Source organism: Mirounga leonina, unplaced genomic scaffold, assembly GCF_011800145.1.
Source record: "Mirounga leonina isolate KUSES-001 unplaced genomic scaffold, KU_Mleo_1.0 Mir_174, whole genome shotgun sequence".
Lineage (NCBI taxonomy): Eukaryota > Metazoa > Chordata > Mammalia > Carnivora > Phocidae > Mirounga > Mirounga leonina.
Genome location: NW_023270451.1, coordinates 63,844,995 through 63,857,781, shown reverse-complemented (window position 1 = coordinate 63,857,781; position 12,787 = coordinate 63,844,995). Strand labels below are relative to the sequence as shown.

At 40.4% G+C, this 12,787-nt stretch overlaps 1 protein-coding gene across 1 annotated transcript; it reads right to left on the bottom strand.

Annotated features, from left to right (window-relative positions):
- Positions 1 to 285: 285 nt before the first annotated feature.
- Positions 286 to 9,207, bottom strand: HYAL4 (hyaluronidase 4). Its single transcript, XM_035021456.1, has 3 exons — positions 8,211 to 9,207; positions 1,418 to 1,507; positions 286 to 687 (listed from the first exon to the last, which is right to left on the bottom strand). The coding sequence occupies exons 1-3, from the start codon at positions 9,162 to 9,164 to the stop codon at positions 286 to 288; spliced, it is 1,446 nt and encodes a 481-aa protein (XP_034877347.1). The 5' UTR covers positions 9,165 to 9,207.
- Between the last annotated feature and the right edge of the window lie 3,580 nt (positions 9,208 to 12,787).

The window sequence follows — 12,787 nt, the reverse complement described above, 5'->3', positions numbered from 1 at the left end:
ACACACACATGTTCATATAAAGACTAAAATATACTAGGTCTAGTTTAAATACAACTTAAACATTCCAGTAATGAAGAAGACTGCACTGATTTTATTCCTGGATCTGGTTTCTTAGCCAAATCAGAGCCAAATAAAGCAGTATGTTCGCGTTTATGTTAAGGGACATACATAATGTCTACTTATGATACCTCTCAATGGATCTCATAAGAAAAAAAAACCCATCCTAAGTTTCCTCTCTTCTCTAAGTGACTACAGGCCATACAGTTCCCGTTAAACTCAATTCTCTCACAACCGAGCGCTCTGAGAACCTGCTAAAACTAGCAGGCTCAGTGTTATTAGTGAGTCAGAAAAGGAGGAAACCCCAGAGCAGCCGTGGGCCATCTTCGTCCCTCTGCAGTCGGCTCCTTCGTACCCCTGATAACAATGACAGGAAAATTTCTCCTCCATCGCTTCCAGGTCTGTGTCCGATGCTTTTCCTTTCACAATAAATTCTCCATCCGCGGAGGCCTCTATGTGGTAACTGGCAGGGTTCAGGTGAAGGTAATCTGGAGCTTTCCATACCTTCCTTATGCATCTCCCGTTTCTCCTGCAGAGGTGAAGGCTGCACACCTCAGCCGCTCGGGTCACGTTGACTATGTAGCTCCCTAAATCAGAACTCACATACTGCTTCACCTTGGTACAGTTGCCCTAGGAATGTGGAAACAAATGGGTTTTAGTGGCTTTTGGCACTGATAGGGTTCGAGCGTCTAGGCCTCCAAGGCAGTTCTTTGGCCTGGAGTGAAACCTTAATTAATGTTGGTTGGGGAAAACTAGAAAGACTTATTAGAGTAAATCATATCTGATCTGGGAGAAATTTGAAGGGAGCTATAGATCTCACTTTAAATGCTATTAATTTTCAGCTAATTTCCCCATAGAGAAAAAATAGATTCAATGTGGAGATTAAAAAGTTACCATCTGTTTCTTCTTCTCAAAATAGGATGTAACACATTTTATGTAGTAATTAAATGCAAGGGCTCCAGAATCAAACTGTGGTTAATGCCAGCACACCATTAACTAGCTTAGCTAGCTGTTACCCTAGTTGGATTTTCCTCTCTTGTTTCTTCATCTATAAATGAGGATGGTAGTCCCTACCTCATAAGGGTTATTATGGTCAGTAAGTGAGCAAATCCAAAACAAAAAGCATTTAGCACAATCCTAGCACATAGTAAATAGTCAACAAATGTCAGTATTATGATTACTATCTTAACAAAAGTTAATGTTACTGTTGAGCTCCTTCTATGTATTAGGCATTGATTTGGACTTTACTTCTAAAGCTGGTTTATTGTGGGAGCCATGAGAGCTCCGACTGGAGTTAGCTATACAAGGAAGAGCAAATACTTTAAATAATATTAACTGTACCGTCAAGGTCCTGCCTTACCTCAGATGAAGTTAAATTCATGTCTCCCCAGATGACAATGCCTGCAGCTCCCAAGGCAGCACTTTCTCCAATGGTACTGATTAGATCTTGCTAGGTTGAAGAGAATAAAGTTCATTATTCATTTGGATATAAAACAGCACGCCAGGGATTAAGATTAGAGGCTGAGTGCAATATAATAGGATGATTGTCCACTTTCTTAGAGTAACACTAATGTTGAATAAACCAAGGCTCAAAAATTACACTGGGTGTTATACGCAAACAATGAATCGTGGAACACTACATCAAAAACTAATGATGTAATGTATGGTGACTAACATAACATAATAAAATTTAAAAAATAAAATAAAAAAATTACACTCCATAATCATATGGAAAAACATACTAAATATTTTTAAAGAAAAACCTGCATTTTGCCAAACAGGATATTATTTTGATGACAGCCTAGAAATAGCCACCGGAAGCTATTTAGTCAAAGTCGACTAGGGCCACATGCACACAAACCCGCCATATGTACATGACCCAGAAACAGAATCCAAAAGTTTTTCTTCGCCAAATGTGGAGAACACCTCACATTCCTCTTAGCTAAATTCTCTTCCCAATTTGCAACACTCCTGTGAGGACTTCACCTCTACAGGGACCCAGAGGGGTTTTGTGTCATTTGGATCCCAAGGCCAGGCAAGGGGACACAGTGTTAAGGACCTACAGGCTCTGATTTGGTCTGCCCTTATATTTGGTCTCTGAAACTATTTGTGTATAATTTCAAAGTACCTGACTTAATGGGCTCTATTTATGACTCATCCAGTCATGATAAAGCTGCGGGACTTTTTCTTAATATGTTAAGGTAAATGAAAACAAAATTTCAGCAGGGGAATTTTGGTTTTGTAATCCTAAAGGATTTAAGTGTTTAAGGATTAACATGGACTGAGGCCATTTCAGAAGGAAATTAGGAGTTGAAGGTATGCAGTTGGTTTCCTAATTTAAGGTCCTATGGTAGGTTTCCTAGATAATTATAGTATATTCTCCCACTGTTTCGGATACTAAGCATTCACCTTTTACTCCAAGGATGAATTTCCATCAGTTACCTGCTAGAAAATGTAACTGGGTGATTTGGTGGGAAATAAAAGCAGAACTTTGTAATTGTATTTTGCCTGGGCCTTTTATATTAAAATCAACACTTGAGATATATCTTCTTATTTGACACTTTTATGGTCCACTCAAAGGTTTTACAATTTCAGTGTTTAAAGTTTTATTCTTTTGGAAATTTTCAAGAAGGGTGGAGATTTTGGTTTAAACGACTTTCCCTTCCAGGCTCACATGCATTTCCATTTCTATGACCACAGAGTTGGCTGAATAGGTCCGAGCTGACATAACAGGAAAGGAAGGAGTTTTCATGAGGCTCTAATGAGATAGTGGAAGTGAAATGTTTTTGAAAATTATCTATGATATGATGAATATGGGAGGAGCCAGCTATGTAGTGCCCAGAATGAGGACTCTGCTGGGTCTACACCCATTGCCTCTTTGGGCAAAGATAGAAGGAGCAGGGAACCTCCCTCCACTCACTTTGAATTCAGTGGAGCCATATTCACACGATGTGATCAGAAGGGCCAAATCCCCCAATGGCCTTCCATGAATTCCTATTACATGTATGTTACACCTTTTTCAGCTGTCCCACAGTTCTAGAATATTCTATTCTGTTTTGTTTGTTTTGTTTTTTTCTCCAGTCTTTGTTCTCTTTGCTTTTCAATTTCAGAGGTTTCTATTGAGACATCCCGAGGCTCGGGGAGTCTTTCCCCAGCCCTGTCCAGTCTACTAAACAAGCCCATCAAAGACATTCTTCATTTCTGCTACAGTGTTTTTGGATCTCTAACGTTTCTTTTTGATTCTTTCTTAGCATTTCCATCTCTGGGCTTACATTGCCCATCTGTTTTTGCATGCTATTAGAGCCCTTTGCATATCCATTATAGTTGTTTTAAATTTCCAGTCTGATAATTCCAACATCCCTGCCATATCTGAGTCTGGTTCTGATGCTTGCTCTATCTCTTGAAATTCTGTTTCTGCCTTTTAGTATGTCTTGTGGGTTTTTTTCTTGATAGCTAGACATGATTTAATTTTTTCTTGATGGGCAAATAGATCATACTAGGTAAAAGGAACTGCTATAGATAGGCACTCGGTAATATGCTAGTAAGATGTAGGGGAAATGGAAGGGTTCTATAGTCCTATGATTAGGTCTCAGTCTTTTAGTGAGCCTTTGCCTCTGTTTTGTGAAATTCACAGGTTGATCAGTTGTGTTTCCCCCTTATTAGGTGGAATAGGTTGGCTAGATGGGGCTAGAGGAGGATATTTCCCTTCTTGCAAGTGGAAGACTAGAGCCAGCTGGAGTTGAGTTATTTCCCTTCCCCCAGTTCACTTAGGCTCTGATAAGTCCCCAGTAGGTTTGGCACTGGTTAAATAGTTTCTCCTGAGGGCAGACCTTGTTAAGAAGAACAAAATATTCTTGAGTATTCAAAATAATTCTTTTTCTCCTGCCCCCTGCCAGATGCATAAAAACGTTTTTCTCTGATATTCCTGTGAGTACCTGATAAGCTTTTGGAGGGAAGACTCGCAAAAGTATACCCCTACCCAAGACCAAGTCCCCTGGAGTTTTTAATCTCTCAGATTTTCCTCGCTGAGCCTCCAGCAATTCGTCAATTATAGTTCAGGTTTCCCTACTCTGGCTGTGGTTCCCACAGAGATTTCTGATCTGGTAAGTTGTGATTCTCTGTGTTCACCTGCCTGCCTCTCGAATTTTGAGGGCATCAATTTTCCCTGTGTCATCCCTTCTCATAAACCTAGGAAGAATTGATTTTTCTTTTTTTTTCTTTTTTTAAGAAGACTTGATTTTTCAGTCTGTTTAGCTTTTTACTTGTTAGGATGGAGTAGCAACTTCCAAGCTTCTTACCATGCTGAACTGGAAACCCTAAATCTCCCATGAATTCCTTTGGGCTAAAGCAGTGTCATCAGAGGGAAGTGGGAGACTCAGCATTTACATTTTGTATTTATAGGTTGTAAGTAAGGAAGCTACAGATGTTTGCCGTGAAACCCACACCTTCTGAGGTTGATTATCAGAAAGGAATGTTAAGGGGCATCTGGGTGGCTCAGATGGTTAAGCCTCTGCCTTCGGCTCAGGTCATGATCTCGGGGTCCTGGGATCAAGTCCCGTATCGGGCTCCTTGCTCAATGGGGAGTCTGCTTCTCCCTTTCTCTCCCCCTGCACGTGTGCTCACACTCTCTCTCTCGCTCTCTCTCTCTCTCAAATAAATAAATAAAATCTTAAAAAAAAAAAGGAATGTTAGTTTCTTCCCAATGTGTCCTTTAGAATTTATTGGAACTGATTCAACATGGCGAGTCTTTATGCACATGTTGACTAGAGATAAGGAGTCAATAGCAGATATTAATGCAAATTTCTCTACTAAATTAGCTCACTGTCACCTAGCTGAGAGCAGGGTACTGAATGAATCACAGAGCAGCTATGTTTTGGAGACCAAAAGAGCAAGGGCACTATTCAGTGGGGGAAGTCACAGGTAAGATGCCTCTGGGAATAGATAAGGACCACATGAGAGCATGAGCTACATGAGTGATGTCACATGAAAGAAGAAATAAGGGAACAGTGCATGATGTAACAGCAACAAATATTCCAGGTCCTAGCGTTTTCTCCAGCACTCCCTGATGCTCACCACAGTGCGTATAAGTAAGGTGCCCACTGTGGGGAGCTGGAGCATCACTAATGAGCTCCCTTTGCGTGTTACCAGAGGAAATATTAATTAATTAGAAGGAAAGGCATTTTTAAATCTACAGTCAAGAAAACTCCTTTCGTTATTTTTTAAAACATAACATCAGGTTTTATTTAGGTTGTGTGTATGTAAGTAGTGTAGGCAATCTTTTGTGTGAAATGAAGTGTTACTGCCCCTGTATCATCCCACCAAGCTATGGCTGCTGACCTCGATTCTGTTCTTAGATATTCCCTTTCCAAGTTTAAGGCTTTGGTCCTGTTAAAAAGTGACAGCGGCACCACATATATTTTTTAGTATCTCAAATTTTCATATCCATTTTCTCATTTGATTTTCATAATACTTCTGCTAGGTAGGTAGGGCGGGTAATACTGTCTCATTTTACATATTAAGACAATGAGTCACGGAGGTCTGGACAGCTGAGGAAATTTGCTACTTACTGGTAAATCATTTCTCTAATCCTAACTGTATATGTATGTGTACACATGCACAAACACACACATACATAAACGGACTCTGAACTGTGGTTATCAGGGTGCTGGTGGCTCAGACGGTGGAGCATGCGACTGTTGATCTCAGGGTTGTAAGCGTGAGCCCCACATTGGGTATAGAGATTACTTAAAAAGTCCTAAAAGAATGAAGTGCAGCTATCTTTGGGAAGATTAGAAATGGAAGCCATTATTAGTCATTTATGATTTGGGATAAATGAATATCAGGTTTTTAAATTTTTGTGGGCAGATTTTTATGGAGGATAGAGTAAAAATGGTGGGTAAACTGATGGTTTAAAACATTTGGAAATACCTTACCATTCAGAAAGTTTTCAGGATGATACAGAATGATTCCTGGGACTGCCAAAGAGAACTGTTTCTCGATGAGACCCTAACTGTTGTTCCTTCTTTTCTTAAAATAGAAACATTTCTGAGGCTGTAGCTACTCAAGGAAGCTTATCTAAGTTTACCGAATGTGCAGAATGTACCAGTAATGTAAACTAATCTTTCAAAATGAAGACTTTGTCCCTTAAAGTTTATTGTTTCTTCCAAAAGTAAATTTATTATCATCAAAGATAGAAACTTGTTTAAGTCAAATATAAAAAAGGAAAGAAGTTTCATAGAAGAAAGTAATATTTAACTTTCAGTTCCAGGGTCAAGAAGATCTAGAGGACTTTTTAAACCTCCCAGGTAGTATTGATCTCCTATCATTCTTAATCATTTGTTGATGACTTTTCTGGGAAGTACAGATATCAGTTCGCAATAGAGACTTTTTTCTTCTTTACTCACCTCATTAATGATGTCCAAGGCATAGCATTTACCAAATCCCGATACATCTGTGCCTTTTCTTCTTCAGAGGATTAGGCTGTATTCTCTATATACTCCATAGATACCTCCTGGTTATGCTAAAGCCCTCATCTGGGTTTCCTGAGCCTCCTTCCTTGGGTGCTTCACAGTCAGAACATCTTTAAGTGTAAGTGTATTAAAATACACGCTGGTGAATTGAAACTTGTAATGGTGGAGAAGGAGGAAATGTGATAAACCTATAGTATCCAGTAATATCTTAAAATACCACTGCACCCCCCATGTGAAGGCCTGAACAAGTCTCAGGTCTTCTCATCATAGAGAGTTTACACATAATTATTGAAGTCCAACAATTAGAGCGGCAACTACTTTTAAGTGTTTATCTCTAAAAGTTTTCATTTGAGTTACTAGAGTAGCAAGGGGAGAAGAAGGGAGAGAAAATTGAGCTGAAAGTTCATCTATTTTAAAAGTTACCCTTACGGTTTTTGGGAGGTCTTAGGCTACAACAGTAAAATAAACAGAATAAAACTTGTATTTGTAAGTTTTACCCTAGGGTTGCAAAACCATCTACTAGTGATGAATTTATGACTGAATTTAAAAACTGGCACCACTCTTACCAACTTTCTATTAGCTATGGTCATAGTCAAGGATAAACCAGATGGCTAAATCTATGGATCCGCCTACTTTTTACAGATTTGCAACATCCTTATGCCTTAAAAAAAATTTTTTTTTAATTTTTAAAATCTTTTTAATTTTGGTAAAAAGACACATATACAATTTATTGCCTTCATCATTTTTAAGCATATAGTTCAGTAGTGTTACATATATTCACATTGCTGTGCCTCCCTTGTACGCTTTATCAAAACTGGTCTTATGCATTAAAAAGGAAACACTTTCTTCTCTTGACATTAGATGGTGAGGCCAGGAGCTAGAATGCTTCCAATTACACTTCACATGTGAGAGCAAACTACTCCATTTTAAAATATCCTCTCTGATTTTTCAGCCTGCCCACCATCAACTGCTCCAAAAAAAGCCAATTATGAGGGAGCACCTTCAAACCTGGGGAAGAGGGGGGGAGGAGTTGCTCTCAGTGCCTTTTAACCTTCCCTCCATAACATGTTCCTTAAAAGAATAATGAATAAGATAATTAAAATTCACTTGGCATATGGGGCGCCTGGGTGGCTCAGTCGTTAAGCATCTGCCTTTGGCTCAGGATCCCAGGGTCCTGGGATTGAGCCCCGCGTCTGGCTCTCTTCCCGGCGGGAAGCCTGCTTCTCCCTCTCCCACTCCCCCTGCTTGTGTTCCCTCTCTCGCTGTGTCTTTCTCTGTCAAATAAATAAATAAAATCTTAAAAAAAATTCAGTTGGCATCAATGAAGAGTCTAAAGGGATGGCTAGTCAAAGGAACAATTATGCTCCTTTCTAATAGACCACTAATTGAGAATTCTTCGAAGAACATAATTAACAAAGAAATGTCTCTTTTAGGGGCACCTGGGTGGCTCAGTCAGTTAAGCATCTGCCTCTGGCTAAGGTCATGACCTCAGGGTCCTGGGATCATCCTCTCCTCAGCCTCCCTGCTCAGTGGGGAGTCTGCTTCTCCCTCTCCCTTTGCCCCTCCCCCTGCTCGTGCTCTCCCTCTCAAATAAATATATAAAAATCTTAAAAAAAAGAAAAAAAGATGTGTCTTTTAAAGACAGGGAGGAAATCCCCCCATCTTTGGCAAGGGCTGTCTTACCTTAGAAAGAAAAAATAAAGGTTCATTTCTGTAGCCTAGCCTTGTGTAGACGAATACAGGCAGAGCATAATCATGGGATGTCATGGCGGAGATCCTCATGGATTCATGCACTCGAAATTGCGAGAAACGCAAAATGTTTTCGTTGTCTCCAAGAGATTTTCTGACACCAATAGAAGGATATAAAGCAGCACTGCTATTCCAGAGCCAAGAGAGCTCATTGTTTCTCAAAACTTCCTCTTCTGGGCATGACCCAGTATAATTCGGGGCATAAACATTATAATTGTGGCAATCAGGATATAAATAATAACCCCAGAGGCCCTTGGGTCTACTCTTCATTCCCAGTTCAATGGTTTCCTTCATGAAAGCTTTTGCACTTTCTTCAAATGTTGCTTTGGCTAAATATTCAATATCAGTAGCTGATATGTTCTCTTGCATATCAGAAATCAGCTTTCTTGACTTCTGTCTGTAAACATCTTTCGTGTTCCAGTTACGGGCCCACTGGGGTCGCCAATATTCCCAGTCTATAACAGCAAGTCCACTGAAATCTTCAGCAGGGATGTAATAATTAATATCTTGGTCAGCTTTTTCTAGATGCACTTGCAAACTTATGTTCTGGGGGAGACCCCCATTAATGGGAACCCCCTGTGGTGTATACCGTGGATAGTATCCCAACCTGTTGACATAAAATATAGTGACATTTTGCCCCCTGGCCTTGGCCAGTGGGCTTCCAATCATCTGAAACATTTTCAAATTTAGTCCGATATTGTATTTTATCAAACACTGATCCGTTGGAGCATTCCAAGCAGCTATAAAAGGTTTCCTTTGATAAATTGGGAGTCGGGCAGGTTTTAGAGAAGAGATAGACTTCAGAATGAAGAATATGAGCAGCCATGATGTGAGATGTATTGGTTGAACAACACAAAACCTTAATTGTCCTTCAGATAATACTTTCATGATAAGATAAAACCTTATCTTCTGCTTTAATATACTGTGGAAGACCTGTAGGGAGATATCATTTTCTATTAGTGATATTTGGAGGAAAAAGACTCAAATACTGGATAGATATTATTGTTGTTACATATTTATATTTTAAGGTGCTTTTTATTTAAAGGCTTGAATATAAATAAATTGAGATATAGAAGCAAGGGTAGTGACTGAGCTTCTATTCAGGGGCAAGCAATGCAATTCAATGAACATTCACAGAACTTCAGACCCTATGTCCAGAATACAAAATGAACAAGATGTGGTCCTTGCCCTCCAAAAAAACCTCATGATCAAACAAAAAAATGCAAGATTATATCAACTATCATTTTGGAAAACTCATCAAAGCCTAGGCACCATTTTTAAGTACTTTATAAAATATTCATCTCATTTAATCTTTTTATTTTTTTATTTTTATTTTTATTATTTTTTAAGTTTTAACCTTTTTATTATTTCATTAAGTAATCCCAGATATCTGAATGCTTTCCCAGGCTCCCTTGCAGCTAGGGTACTGATATATGTTCCTGGCCAGGATCCATCCTACTCTAGACCTTGTGTGTGTGTGTGTGTGTGTGTGTGTTTCCTTTTTCCTACTCCAGACTTTGAATTGAGATCTTGGGAATCAGAGAGCCTAAAAGGTGGTGGTGCCAGAAATTCCCACATCCAGGAGTGACAGTGCCTGTCGGTGCATCCAGAACCAGATAGTCATGGTGTTGGTGTTAAGTGGCAGCATTGTCCTCATGGGACAGGACTTTTCTGCACAAGTCAGTGAGGTTTCGTTTTGGTTGGTTACAGCCAGGAACACCGACTGACACAGGTTTTTTCCATGCAATCTGTGGCTTTTGAGTATTTCCATCAACAAAACTGAGCGCAACATGTTGTATGTAATTATCATTTTTAACCACTAGATGTCACCAGCTACACCGTATAGCATTTGTTAGGCCAGGACACTAGGTAAACCAAAATTTAAAATACTTTATGAAAAAATAAATAAATAAAATAATTTATGAAAAATAGAAAATCTGAACAGACCAATTACTAAAATAATGTATAAAACTTTATGCAAAGACATTAAAGAAGTACTAAGTAAACGGATATATATATATAATATCAGTTTTTAAGAACTAGGGAGGTAGATATTTTCTTCATCCATGAATTGAATAAATATCTGTATTCCTCCACAGAACAAACAAGAATAAGATCACTTCACTTAGTAACATGAAATATGTTATACTGAAGGTATAAATTATGATTTGAAAAGAACAGTATTTCCAAGGGAATATAATTTTATGAATACAATAAGAGTCATGGTCCTTAAAAGTGTTCCTTATCTTTGATTTTGTTATTATGTTCTGCCTCAGGATAAGAAAAATTGATTTATCTGCATATGTGTTCATTAATAGGGGAGAAAAAAGCTTCTATTTAAAGTTAAAATTCAGTTCATGTTAGAGAAGGCTGTATATGTATACAAAAAAAAAAAAAATCTAACCTATCAGAACACTTCCTGCTTTGGATCTTATTCAGAACATTGCTTTCTACTGATTATTGTTTCCCCTTTGGTCAACCCCCACATTACTGCCTCAGAAATCCTCACCCATTCATTATAAAATTATCAAGTGATTCCTTCCTCCTTATCCTGGAACATTTTTATTCCCCTTCCTCTGGTGAATGGAAGGTGCACATTCCGCAGCAGGTAGCAGGCAGAACTCCTAATAAAATGTGCGAATTACACAACAAATACAGGCAAAATAAACAAGGAAAATTCAGTGCCTGTGTCTTCTGTTTGCTGTATGTCTCAGCTCTCTGCTTCCCACTCAGGCAGGACAGGGTGCACTCTCCTACTTAAACATGGCTCCCTGAGAGGAGATTCCTTCACTTGGCACCTCCCAGAAACTTTTCTATGCCCACACTGTGCAGTCACTGGCTGTCTGCTTCTCCTGCCCTCCTTCCCTCACCAGGGAACCTCCCCACACCTGCCCTTCCAAGCGTCCCCTTGGCTTCAGAACTCCTCTGGACCCCTTCTGCTCATCCCGGCCCTGCCACCCAAATCCCCACTGCCGAGAGCTCTCCCTCTCTCTGGACTGGTTGTTACAGCATAGCGGTCTGTGCGGTTACCCACACTTAACCACGAGTCACCAGGAGCAACACCTGCCTTTTCTTTCTTCCTTCCCCCCGCTTACAGTCTACCCCGGAAGGTTTGCTTCTTTAAGCAAATCTCTAACTGGTGGAATTTTAGGAAGAGTCGGCAAGATATCCGGGGTGGGGATAAGTGAGGAGTTTAACTTGGATTTCTCCCCTAGATTTTATCCCCCAGTTTTCTCTTCCTAGGAGTAGGGTTTGTTCTGGGAACATATATGAGGGGCTAGTTCCCTTCCTTCAACAGGGAAACTTCTGTGAAGGCATTTTGAAGGCCCCTGAACAAATGATTCCCAGCAAGGCCACAGCTCCCGAAAACCTGAGGGTCAAGTGAGGTAGCTTTCTCCTCAGACCCTTCCCCTGGTAGAAAGAAGAGCCACAGTGTGGAAGGCTCAGCTGAAGCTGCTCTGACTTGGCTTAGCCCACTAGAGGGGAAGGTGACAAAAAGAACAGAAAGCTGGGGCCTGCCTTATATCCAGCAGGCCTCAGCCCTCACCCCATCCTGATGTGAAGGATGGTGAAGAAGCGGCGAGGCCCCCCGGAGGGAGACGGGCCTGCCATGTGCACATACAAGAGTCTCAGAGAACAGAGAAGTCTCTATCCTCTGCTTGCTCCTATTTCCCTCTCACTCCTTTCCCACAAAAGTGTAGTTTCTTGTGATACATTTAAGGGGGAAAAAAAAGCAACATCCAGATTTCAGAAGCTGGAGACACTTAAAGCTATGCCATGTTATTCTCCTACCAGACAAACAATTTCACAGAATACCAATGTCAAGCAAGTTTAATCTCAGACCATGATAAAATGAGACAAAGCAAGGCCACTTTTTCATTTTGTGCAAGCACAGATTAAAAACAAGGTCATTGTGCCACCCGTGAAATATCAAACATCCCTTTCTCTGACTGAATGAGTGACTGCTATTCTTTACCCAATTACAGATATGCACCTCCTTTCTGACAGCGTCCAATATGGGGCAAACCTCCATTTTCTTAGGCCAGTCTGCCAGATGACCCAGCTAAAACCAAAGTTCTATCACAGGCTCTTCCTGATACCCTCTTACTGAGAAACCTCCCAGTTCCTCCTGACGGGCATTTTCCCTTGCTGTGACGTGTCATAAACCCAACCCATTTAACCGTAGTTGTGTTCCTGGTAATCTGAGGGCCATTGACACCGGTGTGAAGGCAGCACTTAGTGTTGAGGAAATATTTATTGAGCACCTTCTAAAGACCAGGCTCCCACCCTAAGTACTAGGAATACAATAGTGAACAAAGCAAACAAAATCCCCTGCCCTCATAAAGCTTAAATCTTTTCAGGGGAGTGGAGCCTGGGTGGCTCAGTCGGTTAAGCGTCTGCCTTCGGCTGGGGTCATGATTCCAGGGTCCTGGGATCGAGCCCCGCATTGGGCTCCCTGCTCCGCGGGGAGCCTGCTTCTCCCACTCCCTCTCCCACTCCCCTGGCTTGTG